At 38.4% G+C, this 26,847-nt stretch overlaps 1 protein-coding gene across 4 annotated transcripts in view; it reads left to right on the top strand.

The window, feature by feature from the left end:
• The window catches only part of ATG2B (autophagy related 2B), a 64,058-nt gene that overhangs the window by 26,989 nt on the left and 10,222 nt on the right, over positions 1-26,847 (top strand). For 3 of the 4 annotated variants that reach the window (XM_019746363.3, XM_019746338.3, XM_019746329.3), the window contains 20 exons: positions 523-625; positions 2,285-2,480; positions 2,764-2,906; positions 7,721-7,878; positions 8,276-8,448; positions 8,910-9,060; positions 9,971-10,170; positions 10,335-10,415; positions 11,684-11,790; positions 11,956-12,048; positions 12,590-12,660; positions 13,065-13,141; positions 13,426-13,596; positions 15,153-15,294; positions 17,010-17,212; positions 18,242-18,468; positions 19,474-19,582; positions 20,385-20,579; positions 21,258-21,359; positions 26,615-26,693. In XM_019746363.3, coding sequence (XP_019601922.3) covers positions 523-625; positions 2,285-2,480; positions 2,764-2,906; positions 7,721-7,878; positions 8,276-8,448; positions 8,910-9,060; positions 9,971-10,170; positions 10,335-10,415; positions 11,684-11,790; positions 11,956-12,048; positions 12,590-12,660; positions 13,065-13,141; positions 13,426-13,596; positions 15,153-15,294; positions 17,010-17,212; positions 18,242-18,468; positions 19,474-19,582; positions 20,385-20,579; positions 21,258-21,359; positions 26,615-26,693 — 2,781 coding nt within the window. The remainder of the gene's footprint in view (positions 1-522; positions 626-2,284; positions 2,481-2,763; positions 2,907-7,720; positions 7,879-8,275; positions 8,449-8,909; positions 9,061-9,970; positions 10,171-10,334; positions 10,416-11,683; positions 11,791-11,955; positions 12,049-12,589; positions 12,661-13,064; positions 13,142-13,425; positions 13,597-15,152; positions 15,295-17,009; positions 17,213-18,241; positions 18,469-19,473; positions 19,583-20,384; positions 20,580-21,257; positions 21,360-26,614; positions 26,694-26,847) is intronic. The other variant, XM_019746347.3, reaches the window with a different exon arrangement.

The following is a 26,847-nucleotide window of genomic DNA, read 5'->3' as shown; positions in this document are numbered from 1 at the left end:
CTTCATGAAAGGGCTTTTAGAGGTTATCTGATCTTCCCTTATCTCCAGTGGTAAGAAACTCATTATTCTGGATGAAAGTCATTCCTGTAAAATTGAATATAAAAAACCTGTAGGGTTATTGTGAATAGAGGTAATTCTTACAGTGCTTGATACTAAATAGACATTTAAGACATGTAGTTATTATCTCTGTTCCTAGATTAACTGTATACATTTTTATGGAGAATAATTATTAAGTGGCACTCAGGAAGTGGTAGCTACTGTACTTACTGTGTCATGATTATGCACTTTGCATATTAAACATGGGCACTTAAAAATTTGACTTAAAATAGAAAACAGCATCTTTATCTGCTCATCGTGTCTCCCCACATGTACACATGGAACAGGAACAAATGAATAAATGCTGCAGAACTTAATGTTGCATTATGTTCCTGATTTAGAGGATCTTTGCTCCCCTAAGCAGGAAAAGTATCTTTTAGCTCTTGAGAAGAATTGCATTTCAGTTCATCAGTCTTGTTTTATTAGGGTCATTCCAGGAAGATAAAGGAGAGCCGTCTATTAAGTTTTTCCACGTGTCTGGTGGAGTCGATGAAGACACGACATCGTCAGATGACTTTGACTGGCCACGGTGAGTAAGCAAATGGATACGACACATCGAGTGAGAGTTTCCTTTCAAAAAATGATTTGCTAGAGTCCTTTTAGATGATATTTTGGCTATTAAATTTAAGCTAAAGAATACCCAGCCTTGATGAGAGAACCCAGAGGAAGATGGACAAGTTAAGTAAAATATATACATTGAGCACGACTCTATGAAAGGTGTCTGTGAGATATTGTGAGAGATGGAAGTATAAGATGTGTTCTCTGGTCTCAAGTTACCTAGTCTAAGGAGAGGGACAAAAGAATCATTAACCATTTTAAAAATAGTTGAAGGCAACAGTAGAAGAGATATCATAGGGTACCATTTGGTTAGTTGTCAAATGAATTTTATAGTCAGTAATGCTTTGGGACAGTGTTTGTCAGACCTGGGGCGCTCTGACAAAATGCTGGTTCTTGGGCCCCACCCTGAGATTGTCGGACAGGGCCTGGGTGTCAGTACAGTTTAAAAATCATCCAGCTGATTCCAGTGTGCAGGTGTACTTAGGGAACAGTGCTTCAGGGTTTCTGGCAGGAGCGATCATTCCTGCGATTACATTAGCCTGATAGTGGGCATGCGTTATATTTGAAAGACCTTCATTTGCTTGACATAATTAGCCATTATTATATTGAAAACTTGGTATTTGAAGCCTCTCTAAAAGTGATCTTTTTGTGTGCCGTTTCCTGCCTGCCTTCTCTTATCCCCCGCCCGCTATGGATCAGACCTGTCAGACTCCTGGGCAGACATTATCAGCACAGGCCTGAAAAGGAGCAGGAGGTTAGAGCATGCGTTCATCATAAGAAACGCATAGGAGAATTGTACACCTGAAATCTATGTAATTTTACTAACAATTGTCACCCCAATAAATTAAAAAAAAACAAACTCATGAGAAACGGATCTACTTCAATTAGGTAATTCAGAAGCACAATTTACATTAGGGTACCTATAAATTAGGAAACAGTTGTGATCGTTTATAACTAGACCAACTGGCACCACCTACTTAGTAAAAAACAACAAAAAAAAGCTGTTCTAGATGCAATACAGCGGTCTTGTTGGAGGGTGCCATGCCTCATCACGACAGTGGGCTGGTGGGTGATGAGAAGGGGACAAAGCCTTGTGCTGGTGCTGTGCTGGCAGAGGATTAACACAAGCCTTTTAGTGACAGTCCTGAAGGAGAAAAAATGACTTTGTCTGCAGTTCTGAAAATATCCCCTAATCAATCTCTCCTTTTCCATTTGAACAGTTTTATAACACAAGCTTTCTTAGGTATGCGCGTATGCCACGATAGCAGAACAGGCCGCATGTGGGAAGGACTAGATTACTGAGAATAATTCTTACCTAATTCTTAGGTAACATTTGCTGGCTGTTCATGAAATTGGAAAAGAACCTTTTTATCCTTAAAAGATGAGATTTTTCAGTTACCCAAGAATAAAGTGTCAATGCCCTTCTTTCATTTACTGGTTTCATCAGTTCCACACTTTGCAGTTTAAAACATGCTCAGAAGTGAGTTACACTAGACATGATTAAACCCTGTAGAGAAGCCGAATCTACCATTAATGATTCAGTCAGTGGTCTTGGTATAAATTTGCATAAAAGCTAAAGTTTTGTGGTTTACACATAGATCTTGATTTCAAAAATTGTCTTTGCTCTCAGAATCGTACTGAAAATAAATCCCCCAGCAATGCATTCCATTTTGGAGCGAGTAGCAGCCGAGGAAGAAGAGGAGAGTGATGGCCACTATCAGGAAGAGGAGGAAGGAGGCGCTCACTCCCTGAAAGACGTGTGTGACCTGAGGAGACCAGCCCCCTCGCCCTTTTCTTCTCGTAGAGTGATGTTTGAGAACGAACAGGTAAAAGGAAAGTGTGAGCGTGCAGTGCAGGAATTATCCTGTATCATACGGCCATGGTTATCATTATTTATCTTTAAAAAAATACTCCCCATACTGTTTACACTAGGTTTTTAACTCCAAGATTGACTATTTTTTTCCTTGGTTAAAAGTTCAAAGTCACACGCTAATTTATTTGCAGACATACCAAGTCCTATGCATAGAATAAGTTGCTGCTACTATTTTAAACATAAAATGGTTATTTGATGCATTTTTTCTTCTTTTTTTCCCCACTAAACTATTTTAGATGGTGATGCCAGGAGACCCTGTCGAAATGACAGAGTTTCAGGATAAAGCAATCAGCAATTCTCACTATGTGCTGGAACTTATGTTACCCAATGTTCATGTAACACTACCCAATAAAAGCTTTTATGAGAAGCTTTATAATAGGTGAGTTGAAACATATTTAGTCGAGTCTTTGGGGTGGACTTTTCTGCCTAACTGCCTTCCTACCTCCTCGTTCCCCCCTTTCTTCCCTTGCTTTAATATTACCTACCAGCTCTGTATACTTTGTATGGTGTTGATTAGAGAACTATTACCATTATGATGTGTTGTTGTCATAGCAGAGTTTCCTAACCAGTGTGTCTGGTAACTGGGTTACGTGCGTGTGAGATACTCCCTTAGCCCTCGCATTGGCTGGTTGCCCTCTGTCGTCTTACCAGAGGGGACTGAGCAGATATCCCTTCTGTGTGTGCAGTGACATGAAAAGAGCTGGGAGGTACTTGTGTAGAGGCCCAGCAGACACTGGGGGAGAATCAGCATCCCAGAGTCTTTGTATAAGGACTGTCCCTTCTTAGAGTTCAACAAAGGGTCTTGTTAGAATTATAAACTCTAACTTATAAGCTTATATATAAAATTTTTAATTTATTATATTTAAAAACCTTTAAACATACATACCAAGCAAATAGTTTGAAATGACTGGCATTCTAGAGTTGAAACATCACAGATTGTCAAGACCTTGGACAATTTCTCTCGCCTCTGGAAGCTCCGTGTCCTCATCTAAAATGGAGATGACACTTGTCCGGCCTCAGTGGGTTGTTGGGTGGGTTAAACACCACAACACTTGGAAAAGTTCAGAGAACAGTGTTTGGCATGTAGTAAGCGCGCAGCGGTCATCTGTTACCATGTTTCCCCGAAAATAAGACCTCGCCGGACAATCAGCTCTAATGCGTCTTTGGAGCAAAAATTAGTGTAAGACCCGGTATTATGTTATATTTATTAAAGACCTGGTCTTATAGTAAAGTAAGACCGGGTTTTATATTCATTTTTGCTCCAAAAGACGCATTAGAGTTGATTGTCTGGCTAGGTCCTCTTATTTTCGGGGAAACAACGGTACTGTTATTGTTCCACTTACTGAAGGAACCTCTTCTATAGCGTACGTGAAAGATGGTCACATGGGGTTCTAGGTAGAGATGTCCTAGTGTCTGTCATGGCTAGCTTCCCACCTGTAAGCAGGTGATTCTCGTTTCTGGTAACCTTCAGAAGCCCCACGCTGTTGTTTCTGCTGCAGATTTCCCTGGTATCAAATAGCTCTGGCTCTTCATTCCTGAACTATTAATACTAAGCTCTGGGTCTCCTCATTGACTACCGGTGACCATGACGGTTGGTCTTAGAATCAGAAAATAAATTCTGCAAAGATCCACTTAGTTCAGTTGTCTTGAACATGAGATTCACGGGTAGGCATTGACTGTGGAAGAAAACGTTAGTACTTCTATTTAACTTAAAAAGAAATCCCCTTTTAAAATTTACATTTTATAATATACACAATTTATAAATAGTTGCATATAATTTATAAATTCACCATAGAGAGCTTTATTGTTGTTTTTTAACTGTTAGGGTTTACACTAAAGTTTGGAGACCACTGATCTCTAGCCTGTTCTCCTTATTTTACACTTGAAGAATGTCTACTAAGAGCTTTCAAATGCACAAGGCTAAGAGTGAGCAAAAGGAAACAACTAGTTCAAGGCCCAGCTCAGAGGTCAGAACGGCTTACCACATTTCTGTCTCTTTCTGCATTGACTGACCAGGTGGCCGTTGGTTCAGTTGGGACATCAGAACAGGGATACATGTCGTAAACATTCAATGTATAAATACATGTTCATTTACCACTTCTTTTTAAAATATAGGACAAGGCCTATTTTTCAGGATGAGCCACTGCTTAGAATTTTCACATAATGAATACCCAGAAGGCTTTGCCTGCATTTTTCAGTTTCAGTTTCTTTAAAGTGGAGTGAAAAAATAGTTTCAAAGCAGCCTGAGTGCAAAATCCTTCTAGGTTTTAAGACTTTTTTCTCCTCAGTCTGTATACTTAAAAGTCATCAGTTAGCACAGTATTTAATTAAACTATACTTACAATAACAGATTCTAAAAGCTGGGATGAGCAGATTTGAGCCCAAACACAATGGACCCTTGGTGAATATACAAAACATACAGGTCAGCTCCTGGGACAGAAGTGCTCAGGTGTGCTAGAGAGGAGTCCTCCAGCAGCCAGCACGTGGGGACATCAGTCCGGATGGCAGCGGGGTAGCTGGCTGGTAAACCAGGCAACTTGAGAATATCTGTTCACCTGGGGAGTTAGCTGCATGGGGTTGCTGAAGGGAGTTTCTGTTCCATCTTACTCTGCCCCCTGGTCTCTCAGGCCCCTAGACTTAGATAAACACTGATGTGCTCTCTCACGCTATGGATCGTGTAAGTCACATATCTAAGTTCCTCACGGTGTGAAGTCTTTGCCTCTTGTGTAGCATCGTATCTTTTTTAATTGTCAAATATTATGTTAAAAACTTTAAAACATTCGCAGACTTACAGAACAGTGGCAAGTACAGCACAAAGAACCTTTTCCCTGAACCTAAGAATAAGTTGCTGATGTGAGGCACCTTACTCAACTGGGAGCGCCTGAGAGCTTCCCAGAGGCGAGGACGTTCTTCGACAGAGTCAGCTCAGCCATCAAGATGAGGGTGTCACTTTACACACTACTGCCATCTAGTTCTCAGACCCCATCCAAATCTTTCTAAAGGGCCTTTTATATACAGATGGTGCCAAAAAATGTATACACATTTTAAGAAAGGAAAAAACTGTATTAAAATTGTAATACTCAATATTTACCAATACCAAAAGATGAATACAAGTCATGTGTATACATTTTTTTGGCACTCCTGGTATATCCTTTTTAAATATCTTTTTGAGCAGGAGTTTTAACCAATTGCCTTTACTTCATACATTTAAGATACTATTCCTTTAGTGCCTCGGTCAACTAGCTGTTGTCTTTTTAGAAAGACAGTCTCAGGAAAGACAGGAGAATTTTTCTGTGTCAAAAGTCCTTAAAAATAGAATATAAAGAATAATTCTAACCGGTTTTATGAAGGCAAATATTTATGGAGCATCTGTTATGTTTTAGGCTCCTAGTCGCAGAATCTTCGTGGTATATCCTTACATACCTTGTGTTTTCTTTCTTGATAGTAAAATCATCACTCAACATTTTAGAGTCTTATGGCATCACGACTATGTTTAGAACCAAAATATAAATAAGGAAAACAGTCCAGTCATATGAAACTTTATTACACGTCACATACCGTGAAGTCCAAGTTTTAAGTCAGTGGTTTCTCCTTAACCTATGAGGAGCAGATAGTGGTTTATAGGGAATAAGGTAAAGGGAAGAGCGTGTCCTGAGAAAATTCATTTTATACCTTCGTTATTTATTTATGTATTTCTATCAGAGTTTAGACTGAGATCTGGATTGAAACTCTTTTGTTTCAGTAACTATGTCTAGGAAGCAGTGAACCAATTGAGTACCACATAGTTTTGGGGCACAGTTGCGTGTATCTGAGATGTGACCTATTTCTGCCCTCTGTCCCTGGTATCCTTTACCTAGTGATGCTTCCACAAGAGTCCTTTTGGGTGAGGATTCCAGTCTACTGAGAGTCACAGCTCTCGGTCCTGGTTTGTACTTTCTAGGGCTTCAGAAGCTCAGGGACTGGCCCAGGAAATTCCTAGACAAGTGGCTTCTCACAGGAAGGGGCCAGGGTGGCGTATCGCTTGGCACCTTGCTTGGTATTCGCACTAGGCTTTGCGATGAGTCTGTGCTTTTGGCAGCCCTTCCACATGAGTCATCCCCTGGTCCTTCCATCATCAAACCTTCAGTGCCTGCTGTGCGACAGCCACTGTGCCAGGCGCATACAAAGATGATGAAGACAAAGGTCACTGCCCCCTAGGGGCTACGGTCTAGGAAGGGGAAACAATACAGTACGTGTTACAGGTGCTGTGACTGAACTGCGTGCGTGTGAAGGACATGCCATGGGTCCAGACCTAACGAAGGGCTTCGTAGAGGGTGTTGTAAAGCCTGAGCTTTTATGAAACTAGAGCATGGGGGATGAGGGGAGGGGAGCGGAGGGGAAGAAGGGCATCTGAGTAGTGCGAGACAGTTCTTCGAAAGAGTAGGATGGGGTGTTAGCATAGCTTGACATCTGTCACCCCATTAGTCATCAGTGTGGAGTAGGCTACTGAGCTAGTTAGAAGGATTTCCTCTATTCCTTGTTCCCTATGCATTCTTCATCTCATGCAACCTCCGCCACGAAGCTGTGCTTCCTGGTGAAGAGAGAAAAAGCAGATATCCCTGGAGAAAGTGAGTGACAGAAAAGAACTGAATTGGGAGCTGGGCATGATCTGGGCTCTGGTCCCAGTTCTCCCACTAATTAGCTGTGTGACCTTGGGCAGTTCACTGAACCTTTCTGAGGCCCGTTCTTCAGTGTCAAGTGAGAGTAAGGATTCTCCCCTGGCTGCCCTGCAGGATTATGAGAGGGCCCAGTGACACAGTGCGTGATCTGTTAGGGTTTACAGAGTGCTCTCGTATAGGGTACAGTCTTCCTTTTGTCCTGCAAGGGTTTGTATACTTAATTAACTCCCTCCTTTAAAGTGCATTCAGGTGCATGTAATTCGATGCATATAACACAGGTAAAACTAGGCAGGAGTCTAGTTTGGTATCTAATTGTATACATTCCTTTCTCATTGCCCTGCGTTGTAGCCATATCAGTTATTTTTCCATTATATGGACATAATTGATATTAAAAAAAAGCTACTCTGTAGAATCTTATTTCTATTTCACCATTTAGAAAAATTGTTATTCACGTGACTTCCTAAAGGGGTATTCTTTAATTTGCCTTCATTTGGACTAGGAATTGTGTACTTATTTTTCAATTTTGTTTTTATAGAATCTTTAATGACTTGCTGCTGTGGGAGCCGACAGCGCCTTCACCGGTAGAGACTTTTGAAAACATTTCATATGGTATCGGGCTCTCAGTAGCCAGTCAACTGATCAATACCTTCAACAAAGATAGTTTTAGCCCATTTAAATCTACAGTTCACTATGGTAATATATTTTAAATCTGTTCTGATGTAGATGCCTGGTTTATCAATAAAGTAGGAGCTTTTTCAATTGATGGATTTAAAAAGATTTCTTTGATGTTTTTTCATTTATAACTATATTCTATAATATCTTTCAGTACTTTATAGTTCCCCACTTCTATCTGTATATTGAGACTATTGTTATTAATTAAATATGTTCCCTTTATAGTGATAAGGTATACATTGTCTGAAGGTCAGTGGTAAAATGAAAAAACGGCAAGGCCATTTTTATTGTCATGCAGATTCTTTGTAAAAATAAACAGGTTGTGTAATTAATAAATGTTCTCGTGATAATGGTCAAGTTGCTGTTTTATTTAACAAGCTGTCAGGCCCCTGTAATTGTGACATTTTTTTCCTCATAGATGAGGAAAGTGGATCTGAGGAGGAGAGTTTGCACTATTTTTCTACTGTTGATCCCAACTATCGTTCCCGTAGGAAAAAAAAACTAGACCCTCAGAACAAGAACTCACAGAGTTTTCTCTCCGTTCTCCTGAGTATTAATCACGGATTAATGGCAGTGTTTACAGACGTAAAGGTAAGGATTTACAAATGTGAAGTGTTTTTTCAAGTATAGTTTGCTTTAGATCTACCATGCTATACACATCCAGTCATCGAGGTGGTTTGAGGTTGTTTTACTTTTCTGAGGCACGCCACGATGACAGCAACTTGGAAATTTCGCTTTCGTTGCAGATCAAAAGACAAACATTGTATATACCTTATTTTGGAAAACCTGCTGGTTGTGCTCTTTAAGTGGTTAACTAGTAATTTGTCCATTATAGAGTAGAAGGATGAAGTACAGGGATTCCTTTGGCAGAAGAGGCCCCACAGAGCATTTAACTACTCAGTTTTTAACACCACCGTGTTGGATGGGTCAGGAGTCAGAACTCTTAGCTGCAGTGTGAGATTCTCCTCAACTGAATCAAGAAGGAGCCTCCCTGGGTCATTCTTACTTTTCTGCATTTAAGTAATGACTCTGTGTTTTCTGATCTTTATTAGCAAGATAATGGAGATCTGCTGGAAAACAAGCATGGTGAATTTTGGTTAGAGTTCAATAGTGGTTCGTTATTTTGCGTGACAAAATATGAAGGTTTTGATGACAAGCACTACATCTGCCTTCATTCTAGCAGCTTCAGTCTATATCACAAAGGTAGGACAAATGTTAAATGTGGGTTTTGTTCACTTCTGCTTAGACATGTTTAAATTTTGTTTAATAAAGCAGATCTATTGAGAACAGAATTCTGATATTAGAAATTATTTTCTGTGGGTTCTGATTCCACTGGCAAATAATACTTACTGTAAATTGGGAGTTGACTGTATGTTCTTTTTTTACAATAACTTTACTGAGATGTAATTCACATACTGTACAATTTACCCATTTAAAGTATACATTTCAGTAGTTTTTAATATTTCACAGAGTTGTGTAACCATCATCACAGTCAACTTCAGAATATTTTCACCACCCCCAAAAGCCCTCCCATCCCCCCCAGCCCTAAGCAACCACTAATCTACTTTCGGTCACTATGGTATATTCCTCATTTTTCATATAAATCGAATCATATAATAATTGGTCTTTTGCAACTGACATTATGCTTTCAAGATTCATCCAAGTGTGTCAGTATTTCCTTCTTTTTTATTGCCAAATAATACTCCATTTTATGGGTATACTGATCAGTTGGTGGAACTTTACATTCCAACTTCTCTCTTAAATAGTATTTCCTGTTGGTAACAGACACAGAATTTACCATTCTTGAGCTCATTTCCTGTGTTACCTTATAAATAGGCCTGAGATCCTTGCGCATTTTTAACGCTTATCAGATTTTTCTTATTAAATTTAATTTTCCTAGCATTTTAAATCTTAATTATTTGTTAAGTTGGGTACTGCCAGTCATGCCAACATTAGTAGAGAGGTGTTGTTAGTGAGTTGGTTCTTGGTCGTTTCACCTCCAGAATTATGTCATATTCAGTGAAGTACGTGGTTTTTTGTTTTCAGTTACAGAAGTCCGTGAACTAATTTCAGGTAATGATTTTGTTATCTTTTCACCTCACTGGGAATGTAGGCATAGTGGATGGAGTGATTCTTCCTACGGAAGTACGACTGCCCAGTTCAAGCCACCCACATTGGTTGGAACCCACTATTTATTCCTCTGAAGAAGATGGCCTCAATAGAGCATCTTCTGATGGTGTTGGAGGAGACGCTTTGAATATGCTCTCGGTTGCAGTTAAAATAGTATCCGATAAATCAGAGTCCAATACAAAGGTCTGTGTTTTATACTTTTATGTCATTAAATACTTGCTGTTGATTTGATTATTAGCTAAAATGATTGCATAAAAGACACATTTATTTTCTTTAAAAGAAGTCAAGTTTTGAATTGGAGGACTGAATAGGTAACGAATGTAATTCCTTATGTTGTTGCTCTGTAGGAATTTCTCATTGCTGTAGGCCTGAAAGGAGCCACTCTCCAGCACAGAATTCTCCCTTCTGGGCTGAGCTGGCATGAGCAGGTGAGAGCGCTGGTATGGATGTGTCCGTCGAGTTTTGTACTTTATATTGACATGTGACGTATGTACTATTTATAAGTTCAGCTCAGTGAGTTATCATGAAGTAAACACTCGTGTATGAGCAGCCCCCTCTTAGGTTAGGAAACAGAAGATTTTCACCACTCCAGACTGTGATTGATTTTTAGTTTGGAAACCTTCAACTTTGGTCCCTAAACATTTCAGAGACAGAGTTATCCTTTATATCATGAAAAGGGACTTTGTGTTCTGGTACCTGGCACAGAGGAACAACAAATCATGTGTTGGACTTGCACTTATAACCATATATTCTTTTTAAGTGCCATAATTTCATAATTATTCTGTAGGCCAATAACATGGTTTGAGACACGTATAAGGATTTCTGTAATTAATTTCCAGTCTGATAATTGTATATGTTAACGAAATACAGTTGGTTGTTTCACAGGAAACTTTGGGTTTATGTGAGAATGAAAACACGTCCATTGGGTCTTGTTCATGTTCCTTAGAAAGAGGAACCTTTTCTTTGTGCTGGGAAGATAATAAATTATTTTAAACTTGAATATTTTCAGAAGGCTTTTTTCATAAAAGCATTTAGGAAACATGAGATATTCTGTTTGCCTATCTGTCTACCTATCTATAGAAACGTGAGAAGATTTTCTATCTGTACTTGTATCTGTCTATATCTGTCTCTGCCTCTGTCTCTCTCTTTCTCTCTCTCATCTGTACAGTGGGAGAGTATGAACACTGAACGGGCTGTAAGGGAGAGATTTAGCCTAACCTTGTTTGCTTAGATTAGAAACATGTGAGAACACACGTTGGTGAGAAGGACTGGTTTTCAGACTGAACTAGATACAAACTAAGGATAAAAAAACTTCTCCCAACAATGGATTATATAGAAAACCAGATGGACAGTTTTAAGCAGTCTTTAGGAAAATGTATTTTTTTCAAGAATTGCTCCAAGCAAAATAATGTGAAAGTATATTATACCTACTTGGTTAGTTTCCTAAGATATGATTTTTCTAAGGTTTCTGTAGCGTTGCAGTTGTTGGATGGGACTTTTTATTTCAAAGTCCAGTTTTGCAAATACTTTTTGAAATGAATTCCTTCAAAATGATGATTTTTTTCTTTTAGCATTATGATTTTCCAATAAATGGTTGCTTTTTCTGTGAGATACTTTGTTTTGCATTGGTATTAATGATCTATCAAAACTTTTTTTTTCTTCTAAAGCAGGGCATTTTATATTTTTGTGATTATAGATTTTATACTTCTTGAATATTGCTGATGAACCTGTTCTGGGATATAATCCTCCAACTTCATTTACAACTTTTCATGTTCATCTCTGGAGCTGTGCACTTGATTATAGGTTAGTCAACAATGGAACAAAATAAAATTTTATCATTTAAAGTATATACTAAGTTTTGGAAAAAAAATACATTAAATTCAGTAGAGTTAAAGTTCCAAATGCTCTTTAAAGGGTGTTTCTGTTGTTGCAGCAGACTGATGTTCTGTTGTTTCTTTTTGGTATTAGGCCTCTTTATTTGCCAATCCGATCTCTTCTTACTGTGGAAACATTCAGCGTCTCAAGTAGCGTTGCCTTGGATAAATCATCTTCTACTCTCAGGTACCTGTGTGAACTTCACTGTAAGGAAATGCAGCTGTTCAAAACATACTGCTACTTCCCTAAACCCTTTTATTAAAGTCTCAATCTTTTGTTAAAATCAACATTCTTTTACTAATAGTCATGTCTCTTTATCCCAATTTTCAATTTTTCTTTCTCAGATGATTTGTCCCATCTCTTCTATTCATTACTGTGTTTCATGTTTAGGGAGGAGATGAATTCTTCAGATTTTTAGTTTACTTTTTAAAATATGTACGTAAACTTCCCATAATACCCGATATACTTTATTTTCATAATTTAAACTTTGTGAATTTGGGCATCTATTAAAAAGAAAACTGCTGAAAATTTAGAATTAATTTGAGCAGATGATTTAATCTCATGTTTTACACCATTTAAATATGTCTAGCACTTATAAACAGTGAATTTTAAAGAAATGTCACATGGCATTTGTAAGTTAGAAGCTGCACATGACTCAAATAAGATATCATGTGGCATATATTCGAGGTTAGTTTTTTAGGTGTTGATTTTATCGTTTTTTTCTCAGAATAATCTTGGATGAAGCTGCTTTACACCTGTCTGACAAGTGTAATACTGTCACTGTAAATCTGAATAGAGGTAAGAGTTAAAAACCAAAATCTGCACTAGACGAATGCTAAAAGAGCATTTGTGTACATGAATATTTTAATAACAGATTTTTGTGTGTGAATATTTTAAAGCATTTTAACTCCAGAATAATGCCAGTGAACTAAGGATTTTATTAAATATCAGTTTAAAGTTTTCATGTTGCTAAGTACATTAAATCACATGTACTCCATTTACTATAAGACAAATTTCGTTTCTACCTAAAATAAAGTGAATTGTAGGATTTTTATGGATGAAACTGTATTTCCGTTGATTGTAAATATTTGTAACACTACTTGCCATGAATTGTAAAGAGATGCTAGCTTTATTAGGTGTTGGTTGGATAAGCATTTTTTGGAAGCTGTACTCAGACATTTTATTTATTTTTATAATTTTAGATTACGTTCGTGTGATGGATATGGGGCTTTTGGAATTAACCATAACTGCAGTGAAGCCTGATTCTGATGGAGAGCAAGTAAGTTATTAAAATAAATGGAAATTTTTATTTGTCTTATTTTTTATAGGAGAGACTAAGAAAGTATTGACTTTACTGTAAAATTATTTTTCCATTTACCTAATTTTGGTCAAAAATAGATAAAATATTTTAAAATTAAGATTGAGTTATGATAAATACATATTTCCTATGACAAGACACATTGTCATGTTATATTTTATTCTATGTAAACCTATGCCAGAAAAAGAAATTTTTGTTCCTTGTTTGGAAAACATTTCATCTTTTCTTCCCTGTGTCCTGTCCAGGCCGACTCGCGCTTTGAACTACACTGTTCCAGTGACATTGTCCATATCAGAACCTGCTCAGACTCGTGTGCTGCATTAATGAATCTCATTCAGTACATTGCAAGCTACGGGGACTTACATGCAGCTCACCAGGCGGACGTGAAGCCTGGAGCCCCTCAAAAAAAGACACAGGTACAACGGCAGCGTCGCTCCTTAGAACTAACTCACCCCCGGCCCCATTTCATGCACACGAGTGACATGTTCACAGCAGTGAGGTCGCAGGACAGGCATAGGTAGAAAAGAAGCTGAAAAATCTTCTGTCTGTTCTTTACTTTGAGAGTGATGGGGTCTGGAAAGGTAAGTCCATGGGCCTTTTTGGAAAATCTTTCTGCTGTTTGATATTCTTTGTTTCAGAACATTAATCTTCTCAACCAACATAATACTTTTTTCCAGACTTAAGTTATTTTCATCTGTCCTCACGGAAAAAAGAAAACGTATGTCATGTAAGAACTCTGTATGTAAAAATGCTATGAGAAGGTAGATGGCAGGTGTTAGTATTATTACCAGAAGACTGATTCATAGAATATTATCCTACGTATTTGTTATCTATCATACTATCCAGTTTTCAGTATACTTTGCCATATGTGGTTTCCTTTAATCCAGTTTGATGCAGAGGTTAGAGAGATTACTATCTCTGTTTTACAGATGAATAAGCTAAAACCCAGAGAATTTAGGCAATTTGTCCCAATTAGTAATAGAAACAGCAACAAAAGCCAGATTTTTTTGATTCCTGGTTCAGTGCTTCCATATGCCCGCAAGTGTCACACCTCTGCACTCACTTATGTCCAGATTGAACAATGTCCACTTTGTTCAGCACTTTTTAATTTTTCAGTGTGTTTTCATTCTTCTTCGTAGCCTCTTCTGAGAACAGAATTCTCTTAGGTTATGGAGCCTCTAGTGAGGGTCTGACTGGCCTTGCATTGCTTTCTGTTCAGGACGATCCCATACTGCATTTGTGTTACACTTCTCCTTTCGATTCCTTACTGCTGCCGTATTCTCACTGATGATAATAAGGTGATTTGTGACACGCCCTCTCTGCTGTTGATTCTCTTTTTGGAAACATTCTCCAGTTTATAAAAAGTTATTTTAAATTATCCTGTTCAAATTGGATGTTTCCATTTTATAGTCATGCTCACATTTTAAAAGCCTGATGTGGATTTAATGAATCCACTAACCAAAATGGCTAAGTGTCAGTGCTGCAGTTGACCCCTGTGAGCCCCCATTGGGAGATGTCCCCTCTCGTGCATGTCCCCGACTGTCCTGTGGTATCTGCTCATCTCCCGAATGAGGCACTGACTTGCAGGGACTGTCTCAAAGGTGTGGAAGGAGTTGCAGCCAGCAGATGGGAACAGATCAGACTACAGAGCGAGATGCCCTGTCCCTCAGCTTGACTGCAGTTGTTGTCACCTGGCCTCTCTTCTAATGTGTTGCCTCTTCGAGCTTCCCGTTCTCCGTGCTGGTTTTGAGGCGATGACACATTTATTTTCTATTTGCCAGTAGTTGTTGGGGTGATGATAAACTAAAAACTGAAAATGAAAATTCAGCAGCTGCTGGGCAGAATGTAGAAAAATGAATATGTCCCTCTTTCTGGTGTTTTGTAAAATGTCTATTTCCAGGACAAAATAATGTTACATAGTTTGCTTTTTAGAGCCCTTTCAGTTATTTTTAATTAGGTATTTTGACTGTAGGTAGAGTCTGGTGGTCGATCATCCTCACGAGGTCCAGTACTTCCTGAAGCAGATCAACAGATTTTACAAGATCTGATGAGTGATGCAATGGAGGAGATTGACGTGCACCAAGCCACCTCGTCTGTAAAGCCACAGTCTAATGGTAAGACAGACCGGGGCTTTTCTCTGGAAGCTTGATGTTGTAGGCGAGGCTTACATTATTTGTATTCTTACAAATTCTTCAGTGAGTAATTTATTGAAGAAAAGACAAGTCTGAGTTTTGGTGGATGTTTATTAGTCAATCAGATTGTGTTCATCGAGTGTCTAGTAGTAAATAAGACTGGCCTGGGTGTTGTGGGGGATGGAGATTGAGTGGAAGACAAAGCTTATGTTTTCTGGTAGCTATAGTTTAGTAAGGCAAACTGGCAGTAAGCCAGACTGGTGCTACTCCTTAGAACGATTCAGAAATGATGTAAGAAAACACTTCAGAATGTGTTATATACTCTAAGTACTGTTCGGGAAGGATTGGCATCGGTTCAGTAGACTTGAGTGAAAGTGAGATGAGTTGGCTTTTAACAAGGGGATAGGATTTAGGTGCCTAGAGGGGAGAGAGGATGATCTTGGCCAGGTCATTAACGTCAGCGGAGGCTCGGACGAAGGCTTGCCTGTGCCTTACTGATCTAGCAGCTCAGGCTATTACTAGAACAAAAGTTCCCCGTTTTATTGAAAAGAATTAGACAATAAAGTTGGATAAGCAGGGAGGAACCAGACGGTTAGGGAGCTTTGAAAGCCAAGTGGAAGCATCTAAATATATTGAAGCACCTATCTGAAAAATATTTGTTTTCTAATTGGTTGAATTTAGCCATTTCTATATATTGTATTGTCCTAATTTTTAAAAATTATTTTGTGTTGTATTAAAAGTTTAGCATTAAATATTGCTCTCATTCTAATTTAGACTAAATTAGAACTAAAGAAGCAAATGGGAACCTTTAGCCTCCTATGTACCACTTTATTTGTAATAAATATTAGCAGCTAACCTACTTATGTGGGAAAGAATATTTAATGAGTATTTACTGAGCAATTTCAACATACAGGATTCTGTGCTAGGCACTGGGCGTTTGTAAGGATTTATAAGTTCAAGGTGCTGCCATAGAAGAATTTAAAATCTAGGCTAAAATGTCACTTGATTTATCTTATTGTTCTCAGTCTATATCACAATGTTTAGTTTGAACGACTGGATGGAGAACGACTTAGTGAATCTATTACAATATGTAATATAAGTGTATAAAAATGTATGTTCACATAGAGATTTTGGCGCACATGCACTCTTGTATGAATTTCATATTGTGAGAACAGTTTCCCATGTGGGTACCCAGCACCCCAAGAAATACTCGTTTTGTGGCTTGGAGTCACTTGGAGCCATGTTGGGCAACTCTGTAAGCAGACATTTTCTATAGTTTTAGATGAGGCACTGCTGGGTGTACCCAGTTTCCCCTCCGCTTGCAATATTGTCTAAGAAGTTTCTTCCAGAGCTCCACCCACAGGATAGAATTGTCAATATGAAATTCTGGCTAAAACCAAACTCTAGTCAACACTAACCAGCTACCGCTGAATTCCTGAGCTTCTCTAATGCCAAATAGGTCAGAGGAGACTGTCTATAACTTTGAGGCCATCATTTACTCTTTTCTTAGAGAACTTCAAACTGATTGTTAGTCTTTTTTCAGTAGTCAGACGGTAATTTTAAGGGGAAAAATGAGATATTGCAGGTGAAAGCACTCAACGTAATGTGTATCTGACATACGGTTAAAATGCTTACTAATTGTTCCTGTTGATGCTTCTGAATGTGCCAGAACTGAATGCCATCATCTTTGTACCCAGGTGTTGTGGATGAAAAATCTCACCCTCAGGAGCCGTGTTGTTCAGACCTCTTCCTGTTTCCAGATGAGAGCGGGAATGTGTCCCAGGAGCCCGGCCCCACTTACGCCTCATTCACCCACCACTTGATTAGTGACACAATGACAGGTGTGCCCACTGAAAATGACGACTTTTGCATTCTTTTTGCACCAAGAGCAACCATTCAGGTAAGAAACTGATAACATAAGTGAGGCCTTACGAGAGTGTCACTAATTGAATTGACCAAATGGTACATGATAAAGATTCTTTAGATTTTTTTAACTCTTTGTAGTTCAGAATGACTTTGTTTTGTAATTTACTACTGATGCTTTGTAAATGTTTGTTATACTTTACTATTTCTGTGGCACATCTCTCAAAGACTCAGGAAACAATGCTCTCTATATTTGCAAAATTTCCCACATGGATTATTCAACTACAGATGTTGTGTGTAGTAAGATAACTCTTTAGGGTGAAATTAGGTGGCAGAAAGAAGTGCTGCCGAGTTGCTAGTCCAAGAATTGGGAAAGGTTTGTGTGAAGGCTTAGTGGACATATATAATTTCCATTTTAGAGTCATGTTCACACTTAAAAAGCATGGTGTGGATTTAATGAATCCACAGTTCACTAACCAAAATGGGTAAGCATTGGTGTTAGAATTGAACCCCATTCAAAATGAATCACTATTTGGTGTATATATGTATTAAACTGCCCAGTGGTACCTTAGTAGGTGAGTGTATTTATTTGACTAAGTTCTGGGAAATTAAAAAAATAAAAGCAATCAAATTCAGGATAAGCTCATTATTAGGGACATGGTAATTTGATCAGCATATTGAAATATGTCAGATTTGGAATGCAGTATTGACTTTGAATTAAAGAATTATACGCAGACACACACACACACACAAATATACTTACACATGCACACTCACACATACACACACGCTAAATCTGTGTCTTTTTTATTGTCAATCAAATAGTAAAAGCCAAATTGAAGACTGTAAAAAATCCTAAAGGAGTGATTAACAGAGAACAGAAAGAGAGTCCATTTTGTGGTTAATAATGCAGAATATTTTATGTGATGATTATGTCAGTACGTATCCCATTTTATATACTGGAATTACTAAAAAGAATGTAGAATGAAGAAATCCCTGTGAGATACGCAGCATAATCCATGGTTTCTACTGAGATGAGACAGTATGTGTTACCTGTTTATTTTAGGAGAAGGAAGAAGAACCGGTTGTAAAAATAATGGTCGACGACACAATTGTGATAAGAGAGAATTATTTTAGTCTGCCCGTTAAGAAGACAGATACGAGCAGAGCCCCACTGCACTTTCCCATGCCTATAGTCCGGTATGTTGTTAAAGAAGTCTCTCTAGTTTGGCATCTTTATGGAGGAAAGGATTTTGGAACAGCCCCTCCCACTTCTCCAGCTAAAAGTTACATGTAAGTTAATTTCTATAGAAGTTTATTTGGCAGACCAATGTGCTCTTTTCATAGAAAAATGCATAGCATTTATCATTTTAAGAATTATTAATAAAGTAGTATTAAAAACCATGTAATTTAAATGTCACTCATTCAATGTTAGTGTTAAAGTTTTGCATTTTGTAAACTTATTTGCAGTGTTTGTATTTTCACTAAAATGTGGTGACTTAAGTCATTTCCGTTCAGCATAATTTATTGTGTACCTCCCAGGTGCCAGAACTTACGTTAGAGGCACATTCACTGAAATCCATATGACTCAGACCCTGCCCTCGGTTCCAGAGGGAGAGACAGTTATGTGAGCAAATGAAGGCAGTGAAGTAAAGTGTGTGTATCAGGAGGCAGGGGCCATGCGTGCCTCTGAACCTCCAGCGTCCGGCTGGGTACCAAGCGGAGAGCCCATTCCCCCGGAGTTCTTGTTCCACAGCTGCATTATCGGAGGAGAACTAGATAGCGGGACTAGGCACCGTGGGGCAAACTTCTCAGTGGGTGGGGAGGAACAGACAAGGCTTCATGAAGAGGTAACCTTGGGCACAGCGGTGGAGTGACTTTTCTATTTAAAAATGATGTTTTAAAACTTCCGAGTTCACTATAATTCTTTTCTATATTCATGGGGATTTCTAGGACTTGTACTCTCTCAGGGGTTTCTGAAGTAATAAGGGACTGGTAAGGCGGTCTCATTTCCGAGTCTGTCTTGTCATACGAACACCAACATTGTAGTCAGGTGTTTCTGTTTCGCGAGCAGACGATCACCATAATGGCAATAATAAAAGTCGTGTTCTCAGTGTCCCCAAAGTATAAAAGGTGTGGTTTGAATTCACAGTCATACAATTTGTGGCAATGTTCTGACAGTTCTGTAATCTTATTTTCTCTTTTCATGTTGTTGTTTTTTCCTGATGTCATTCATTACCTTCCTTCGAACATGCCTTTAACAAAAGGTGTTTGTTTTTTTTTTAAATTTATTTATAGCAGTCCCCACAGTTCACCGTCTCACACACCCACAAGACATGGACGTAATACGGTATGTGGGGGAAAAGGAAGAAACCATGACTTTTTAATGGAAATACAATTAAGCAAGGTAAGATGGCGTTTTGAAAGGAAAAGTCCCCGGAAGTGGGAGCAGTGGTGGACTTCATTAGCACCCCACCCGTGAGCAAACATCAGAGTCCCCTTGAGGGCCTCTTAAAACACCGGTTGCTGGGCCCCAAAGTTTCTGCTTTAGGAGGTTTCTGCTTTAGTAGGGCCCATGCATTTGCATTTTTAGTGAGTTCTCGGGTGATTCTGACCCACTTTTCCCAGGACCACACTGGGGAGCCACCGCCCTGGAGTATCTGCAGGGAAGGCCTGCTACTGGACAGCACGTCTGTCAGGCCCTTTGTGGGCGTCTAGGGAACAGCAGGGCCAGGCCACTGCTGACGTCACGTGCATTTAATTCTGTCAGCTTCTCTATGATTGTGCTAAGTGTCATATTTTAGGGTGCTCGATGTGGTAATGTTATAGTGATGCCAGTTCCATATATGTAATTGTATCCTTGCCCCTTTGGAACTTGAACCCTGCTGCCACTGATTCATTTTCAAGCAATTTCATAGATACGTAAGATGATAATTTCACGTCTTATTCCTGTTGAGGGTTTTGCTTGAAAAAGATAGGTATTTTACCAAGGTCAAATAAGAAATGTCAGTCAAACTTACCCTTGTGTGGTAGGGTACACATGGATCAATAAATAAGCGAACAAATGGATGTTACGTTGTTCTCTGAAAGCGGAATTGAAAGCTGAGAATTCAAAGAAAACGATGAGTGGTATTTTGCACTGGAAAGAGAAAATCTAGTTTAAATAAAATGTGAAGATTGCTTTGTGTTTCTTCTCCTTGTCTGTGAAGGTGAAGTTTCAGCATGAGGTCTACCCCCCGTGCAAGCCAGAATGCGACTCCAGCCTCTTAGAGCACCCAGTCTCCCGGCAGGTGTTCATCGTGCAAGACCTTGAAATTCGAGATCGTCTGGCAACATCACAAATGAATAAGTTTTTGTACCTGTATTGCAGTAAAGAAATGCCTCGAAAAGCTCATTCCAACATGGTAAGATTTAAAACTTTATAGTTTTTGCTATATGAGTTTTCGAAAAGTGTTTTTATTAATGTTGAACTGCAGAAGATTTAGATTGGGGAAAATTACTGGGTATTTTTTCTAAATTTAATATGAAAATCCATTTAAAATATGCTGCTTAAATTTTTATGTTTTAAAAATTATTTTGCATGTCACTTCTAGGGTCCATTAACTGTAATTGCCAATATAAGGATACTTGAAGAAAACCAGAAGTCCATAGTGATTCCACAAAATATTTAGTATTGTTGGAAGTGTTCAGATTTCTAGTGCTTTTTAAATTTTAGTAGCATAGAAATGATTAGCTCAGGACTTTCAGAAGAAAATGTCAGAAGCTGTTTTTAGAACGTAGGTCTGTGGGTTAGCTTCAGGGGCCAGCAGACTCGTCTGAGACTGCACATACAACATTACATATGGTTTTTCCTCTAAAGAGAACCCGTATCTTTCATCAGATTTTTGAGGGAGTTTGGGACCCAAGAAAGTCTGATTAAGGCTTTTAAGGAAAGAGGATACACAATGCCATTTTTTGTTCTATAAGGGAATAGAAACGGGACTTTTTATTTTCTTTCCTTTTTGTTTTTCCTTTTTTAAAATGCAAACAAGGTCATAATATCATTGGGGGAAAAAAAGGTTTTTCTCTTTCTTATTTTGTAGCTGACAGTTAAAGCATTACACGTGCGCCCGGAGTCTGGCAGGTCGCCCCAGGAGTGCTGCTTACGAGTGTCACTCATGCCACTTCGCCTCAATATTGACCAGGTTCGTTCTGCAAGCATAACTCATGGGGTTCTGATGCAATACATGTCCCACATTCAGAATGAGAAACTTGATTCAGTCGAATTACATGTTTATTATTAATGAACTTTGATGAAAGTTGCATAATTGAAGCAGTCTCCCACTGGTAAGAACACAGCCAATTCAGTAGGCGTTTGGAACCTGAACTGTTGGTGAGTAACTGCTCTTAGATGTTATCTCCAGTCTCCTACTCATGGTCTCTGTGACATAGCACTTGAACCTGCTTCTCATTCTCTCCAATTCTTATGTACATACCCCTAATGCGGCTATGTAGATATTTTCAGAGTGTCAAAGGAATCCCTGATATGTTTGATTCAAAGTTATGAAGGGGCGTGTCTTAGACGCAGCCCCTGGGAGAGAATTCCTTCTGCCCTGGGTAAAATCACAAATTAGTGAAGCGGCATCTGAACAGGTCACAACCAACAGAGGTTTTTGGAAAGACAGAGAGAAATCTACTTTCTCATATTCTAACAAGCATCCCATCAAATCATTCTGGGTTTTTCTTTGACCCAGAGAGTTGTTTAAAACATAGTTGGTGCCTCTTCTACAAACTTTTTTCAAGGTGTATGAAATACGATGCCTTGTTGCAGTGCAGTGTAGTGAAGAGACAGGCTTGGAGCCAGACCTGACTCAGTTCTCCTTTTACTATACAGTTATGTGGCTTTGAGTAAGTTACTTAGCTTCTCCAAGCCTCAGTTTCTTCATTGGTAAATGGAAGAAATAGTAATACATGTAGCATCATTGTTTTTAGAAAAATGAGTGTTCAATGAGATTAGTGTATATAAAACATTTAGCTTGGTGCCTGGCACACAGTGTTAAAGATCAAAAATGCTTACACCAACTGAAGAAAATAAATGGAGTTTTTTAAATAATCTGCTTTTGGAATAACAAAACCCTCCTGTTATGCCTTACATTGGTGTGAGTTCAGATTTGGAAGCAGAATATGTGTGGAGTGGCATTATTTGTTCACTTAGATAATATTGACTAAATAATGTTGGCTCATTTAAGTAATTAACAGATACTTCAGGAATAAACTTAAATAATATTTATACTGTAAACAAAATATAGGCATATCTCAGAGAAAGTGTAGTATGAAGCACAGAAATTTAGCACAACTTTAATTAATATTTGTAGCTTCTGAGCTGGGTTAGACTTACCCATGAGTACTTTAGATTTATGTTTTCTCATTATGAGAAGACTATCTTTTGATACCCATATTTTAATTTAATTTATCCATACATTGGCCTAGTAGGAACATGATGAAGGATTTATGAGAAATTTGATCTGTGGAAATCACATGTGAGGAAGAATTTGAGCAAGATACATCTTTGTGGTATGATTTTACCAGACTTAGCAAGTCCAATTTTCCTTAATAGATTTTTCTTTAATATTGAGCTTAATTTCTCATTTAGAACTATAAAGCATTATGGTTTTAAAATGGGGAAATATTAATCTTAGAGAAAACAGTCAGGGAAATAAATGTTATGACTAAACTGAGGAGGAATGGGAAATAATTCCCCAAGATATGAAACCTAGGAAAACAAAGCCATGCAACAAATATGCAAGCCTTAATGAAGCATATTACTAATCAAAAAAATCCTTTCTAGTTTGCATCTTCTAAGATTGAAACATCATATTTTGAGAAAGCAAACGGTCATCTGAGTACAAAAGCAAATATTTGTGTTTTTCATCCTTTTTTGAAAACAAATCAGTTGATGAATGATAATGCTTTGACTAATATTTTTCTTACCAAGCAAACCTCTGACTTTATCTTAACTGGATCATAGACAGTGACTATGAAAGCAACACATTGTTTTCTCGTGTTATTTTTTTTCCAATTAGTTTCAGATGTACAAAACAATGTAATAATTAAGACATTTCACCCCTCACAAAGTGATAGCCCTTCTCCCCCAATCTGTTGCTCCTCTGACATCATATAAATCTATCACAATTCCATTGACTCTATTCCCTATGCTGTACTCCATATCCCGTGACCATATATATATTAAATTATAGTTGACATACAATATTATTATGCTTCAGCTTCAGGTATACAGTGCAGTGGTCAGGCATCTACACTGTCCATGAAGTGGTCTCCCTAATAAGACATGTGCCCATCTGACACCTTACAAAACCTTTACAACGTTATTGATTATATTCCCCAAACTGTATTCTCATGTTTTTAAAAAGCTGCACTGCTGTTGAAGTTCAGTACAGTTGCCTCCAAAGCTCAGCGTGTTGGTAGGGTAGGCAGGAAACTAGGCAGAGGGAATGAGCTCCCTCTAGGGGCATAAGTAGGTGATGCAGGTAATAGAGGTAGGCAGTTTGAGATCCGAAAGAGGAAGGGGCCAGATATCCTGACTCTCCTGGTCTAGTGTTCATTTTAGTATTGTGCTGCCTGGAATCTGTGCAGAGAAGATAGGTCAGTGAATTTCCAATTGGTTGCTGAATGTGAACCTCGTCCCAGGTTACTAGGATGCCGGGGATACAAAGGTGAATAAATGTGCCATCCTCAAAGGTCTGGATGTAGTGGAGGGACCAACATCAAATGTGACTTAGCACCTGTGGTGAGTGCAGGTGATCAAGATTGGCAGAGGATGATATGCGCCAGCAGAAGAGGGCTCCCAAGCCAGGCTGGGACTTTGGAAGAGTGAGTGGGGATCAGGAAAGGCTTTCTGGAGGCGGTGACACTCCAGCGGGGCCTACAGAATGCAGTGGAGTTAGCCACATTCATTGTTTTGTGAAGGCATTGAGGGCCTAATTCGGGTTGTAAGATGGGATGTAAGGCCATGCATGTCAGATAAGGAAGTGCTCAGCTGAGGCTGGAAATGATGGCTGTGTAGCAGGACCAGTTGGCACACTTGTGGTTTTTCAGCGTCACTGCTTAATTTCAGGGTATGATATCAAAAGCAATTCTTTTAGTACTGTTAACATCCTTTAGCATAGGACCTTAGAACTAGAAATAACTATTTCATGGTCAAAGTTTAGCATAAAAAACCACATTTTATAAAGTTTTAAAAAATTGATAGTATTGAGGTATAATTTGCATATAATAAAAGGCACACGTTTTAGGTGTACAGTTTGAGCTTGACAAATACATACACTTGAGTAACTACTACAGCAATTGAAATATGGAACATTTCCTGCAAAGTCCCCTCGTGTCCCTTTGTAGTCAGTCTCCATTCAAAGGAACCATTCATTTCATTTCCATCACCACCCACTGGCCTTTCCCGTTCCACAGTTTGTATCAGTGGAGCTGAATCTGGCTTCCTCTCCTCACGTGATGTCTGAGATTCGTCTGTGTGGCAGCGTGTATCTGCAGTCTGTGCATTTCATTGCTGAGTAGTAGGTCACTGCATGGGCATACCACTTATTTATCTATTTACTTTGTGATGCACATTGAGGTTGTTGTTTTGTTTTTGGCTCTTACGACTAAAGCTGTTATGAAACTTGTGTACAGGTCGTTAATGGACATATGTTTTCATATTCCTTGGGTATTATACAAAGAATTTCTGGGTCTTAGGATAGATGTGTGTTTAACCATCATAAGCAGCTGCCAAACAGTTTTCCCTGGTGGTCCTGCCGTTGGACGTTGCCACCAGTAACGCATGAGCGCTGCAGTGGTGTTGTCTTTTTAATTTTAGTTATTTTACTTAGTGTTCATTGTGGTTTTAACTTGGCTTTCCCGATGACTAATGATGCTGAGCATCTTTTCTTGTGCTTATTCACCATTTGTGTACCTTTTTTGTGTGAAATGTCTGTGTGCTGCTAGTTTTAAAATTAAATTGTCTTACTGAGTTGTAAAGTTTAGCATAAACATCAAAATAAAAAATTCTGAGAGCATTTTGGAAAGATAATTATTAGTATCCCTTTGTTGCTTTGTGCATTTGTAGTAAAATGGGTAAAAACCACTGTCTCTTTAGTCTTTTTTTTCAGAGCACATTTATACCTGAATTTTCTCTGCCTTTCTCTGAAGGCAGCCATGGAGTCAAAACATTTATAGCAGTAAAATATCACCATCTAGTGGCCAAAGAATAACATTTTATATACTGTTAACTTTGTTAGCATTTTATTAATATGTACTACTTGGGAGATATATATAGTAATATATAATAAATGTGCATGACGTAAATAGTTTATAAAGTACATGAAATATATGTGTAAAGCATAATGATGTAACAAACAATTCATGAACCCACTACCTCCTGCAAGAATATTCCCAAAGCCGTTAAACGACCTGCTTGTTCTTCAGTCCCATCCCCCAGTCTCCCATGTGCCACTTACCTAGAAAAATACCTTTCGAACTTCTGTCATTTATACTTCTGACAAATGCGATCAATAGTCGATCAGATCCTTAGGAATTGCCAGGCAAACTTCCGGTGTGCTACCTACCAAATATCGTGGTTCTGTGGTTCACCTTCGCATTGCATTTTAGTACAACATTAATGTTTTATGTTAACTTAGAATTTTTTTAAATAGAAGGGAAGAATAAGAAAGAACAGGCTCAGGCATTGAATTTTCTTCTCCAAAATGGATTTGTTGGTTTGAGTAAGGTAGGCAAAACGAAGCTGCTGATAACAGGCAAATAGGGTTTGCATATACAACATCAAGACAGAGCCATCCAGTTTTGTTTATAACTATAAATTCAGAAGAGACCACAGTGCATGGGTGATTTTATTTTAATTTTTGTTTTGAATGTCATGTCCAATGAAGAAAATGTATCAAGGCAATATAACCTAGTGGTAAAGGCAGAAATAAGACATTAAGAACTTTTAAGGCACATGCAAGTATGGAGGACGTGCTGGCTGCCGTTACTATTGTTAATAACGTTACCGCGGCAGCGCTGAGCGAGAGCGGTGCTGAATGAGGAGGCTGTGTTTCTAAGGAAACGAAAACGTACTTTGATTTAGAAATAACTATGATTTTTAACTTCTCTGTGTCTTCATTTTCACATCTATAAATTAATTTTCTCAGAGTTGTGAGAATTAGCAAAGGGTGCGTGTGTGTGAGAGAGAGAGAGAGAGAGAGAGAGAGAGAGAGAGAGAGAGAGAAAGAGAGAGAGAGAGAGAACAATGCTTGACACAATGTAAGGACTGAATAAATTCTAGCTGTATATGAATAATAAGTAAAATATGAGACTTTAACATACTTTGTTTCATAGTTTTAGCAATAGATGTACCTTTCCCCATGTTACTTATAATTATACCTCTTAATTTTAGGATGCCTTGTTCTTCCTGAAGGACTTCTTCACAAGTCTTTCTACAGAAGTAGAGCTTCTGATGGCTCCAGATCCAGAAGGTACTAAATATATGTAGTTTGAAAAAGCCTATAACAGGTATCTGGATTGATTTTTATGAGGCCTTTTGGAGAATGTACTTGCAATCTTTATTCTCATTTATATAAATGTGTTCTTTTTATTAAGTTATGCAAATGTAGTTTATGTAAAAGTAGT

This window comes from Rhinolophus sinicus, chromosome 3, assembly GCF_057876585.1.
Source record: "Rhinolophus sinicus isolate RSI-liver-muscle chromosome 3, RSI-T2T, whole genome shotgun sequence".
Taxonomy (NCBI): Eukaryota; Metazoa; Chordata; class Mammalia; order Chiroptera; family Rhinolophidae; genus Rhinolophus; species Rhinolophus sinicus.
The sequence above is the reverse complement of the archived record's forward strand: the minus strand, read 5'-3'. Positions and strand labels throughout refer to the sequence as shown.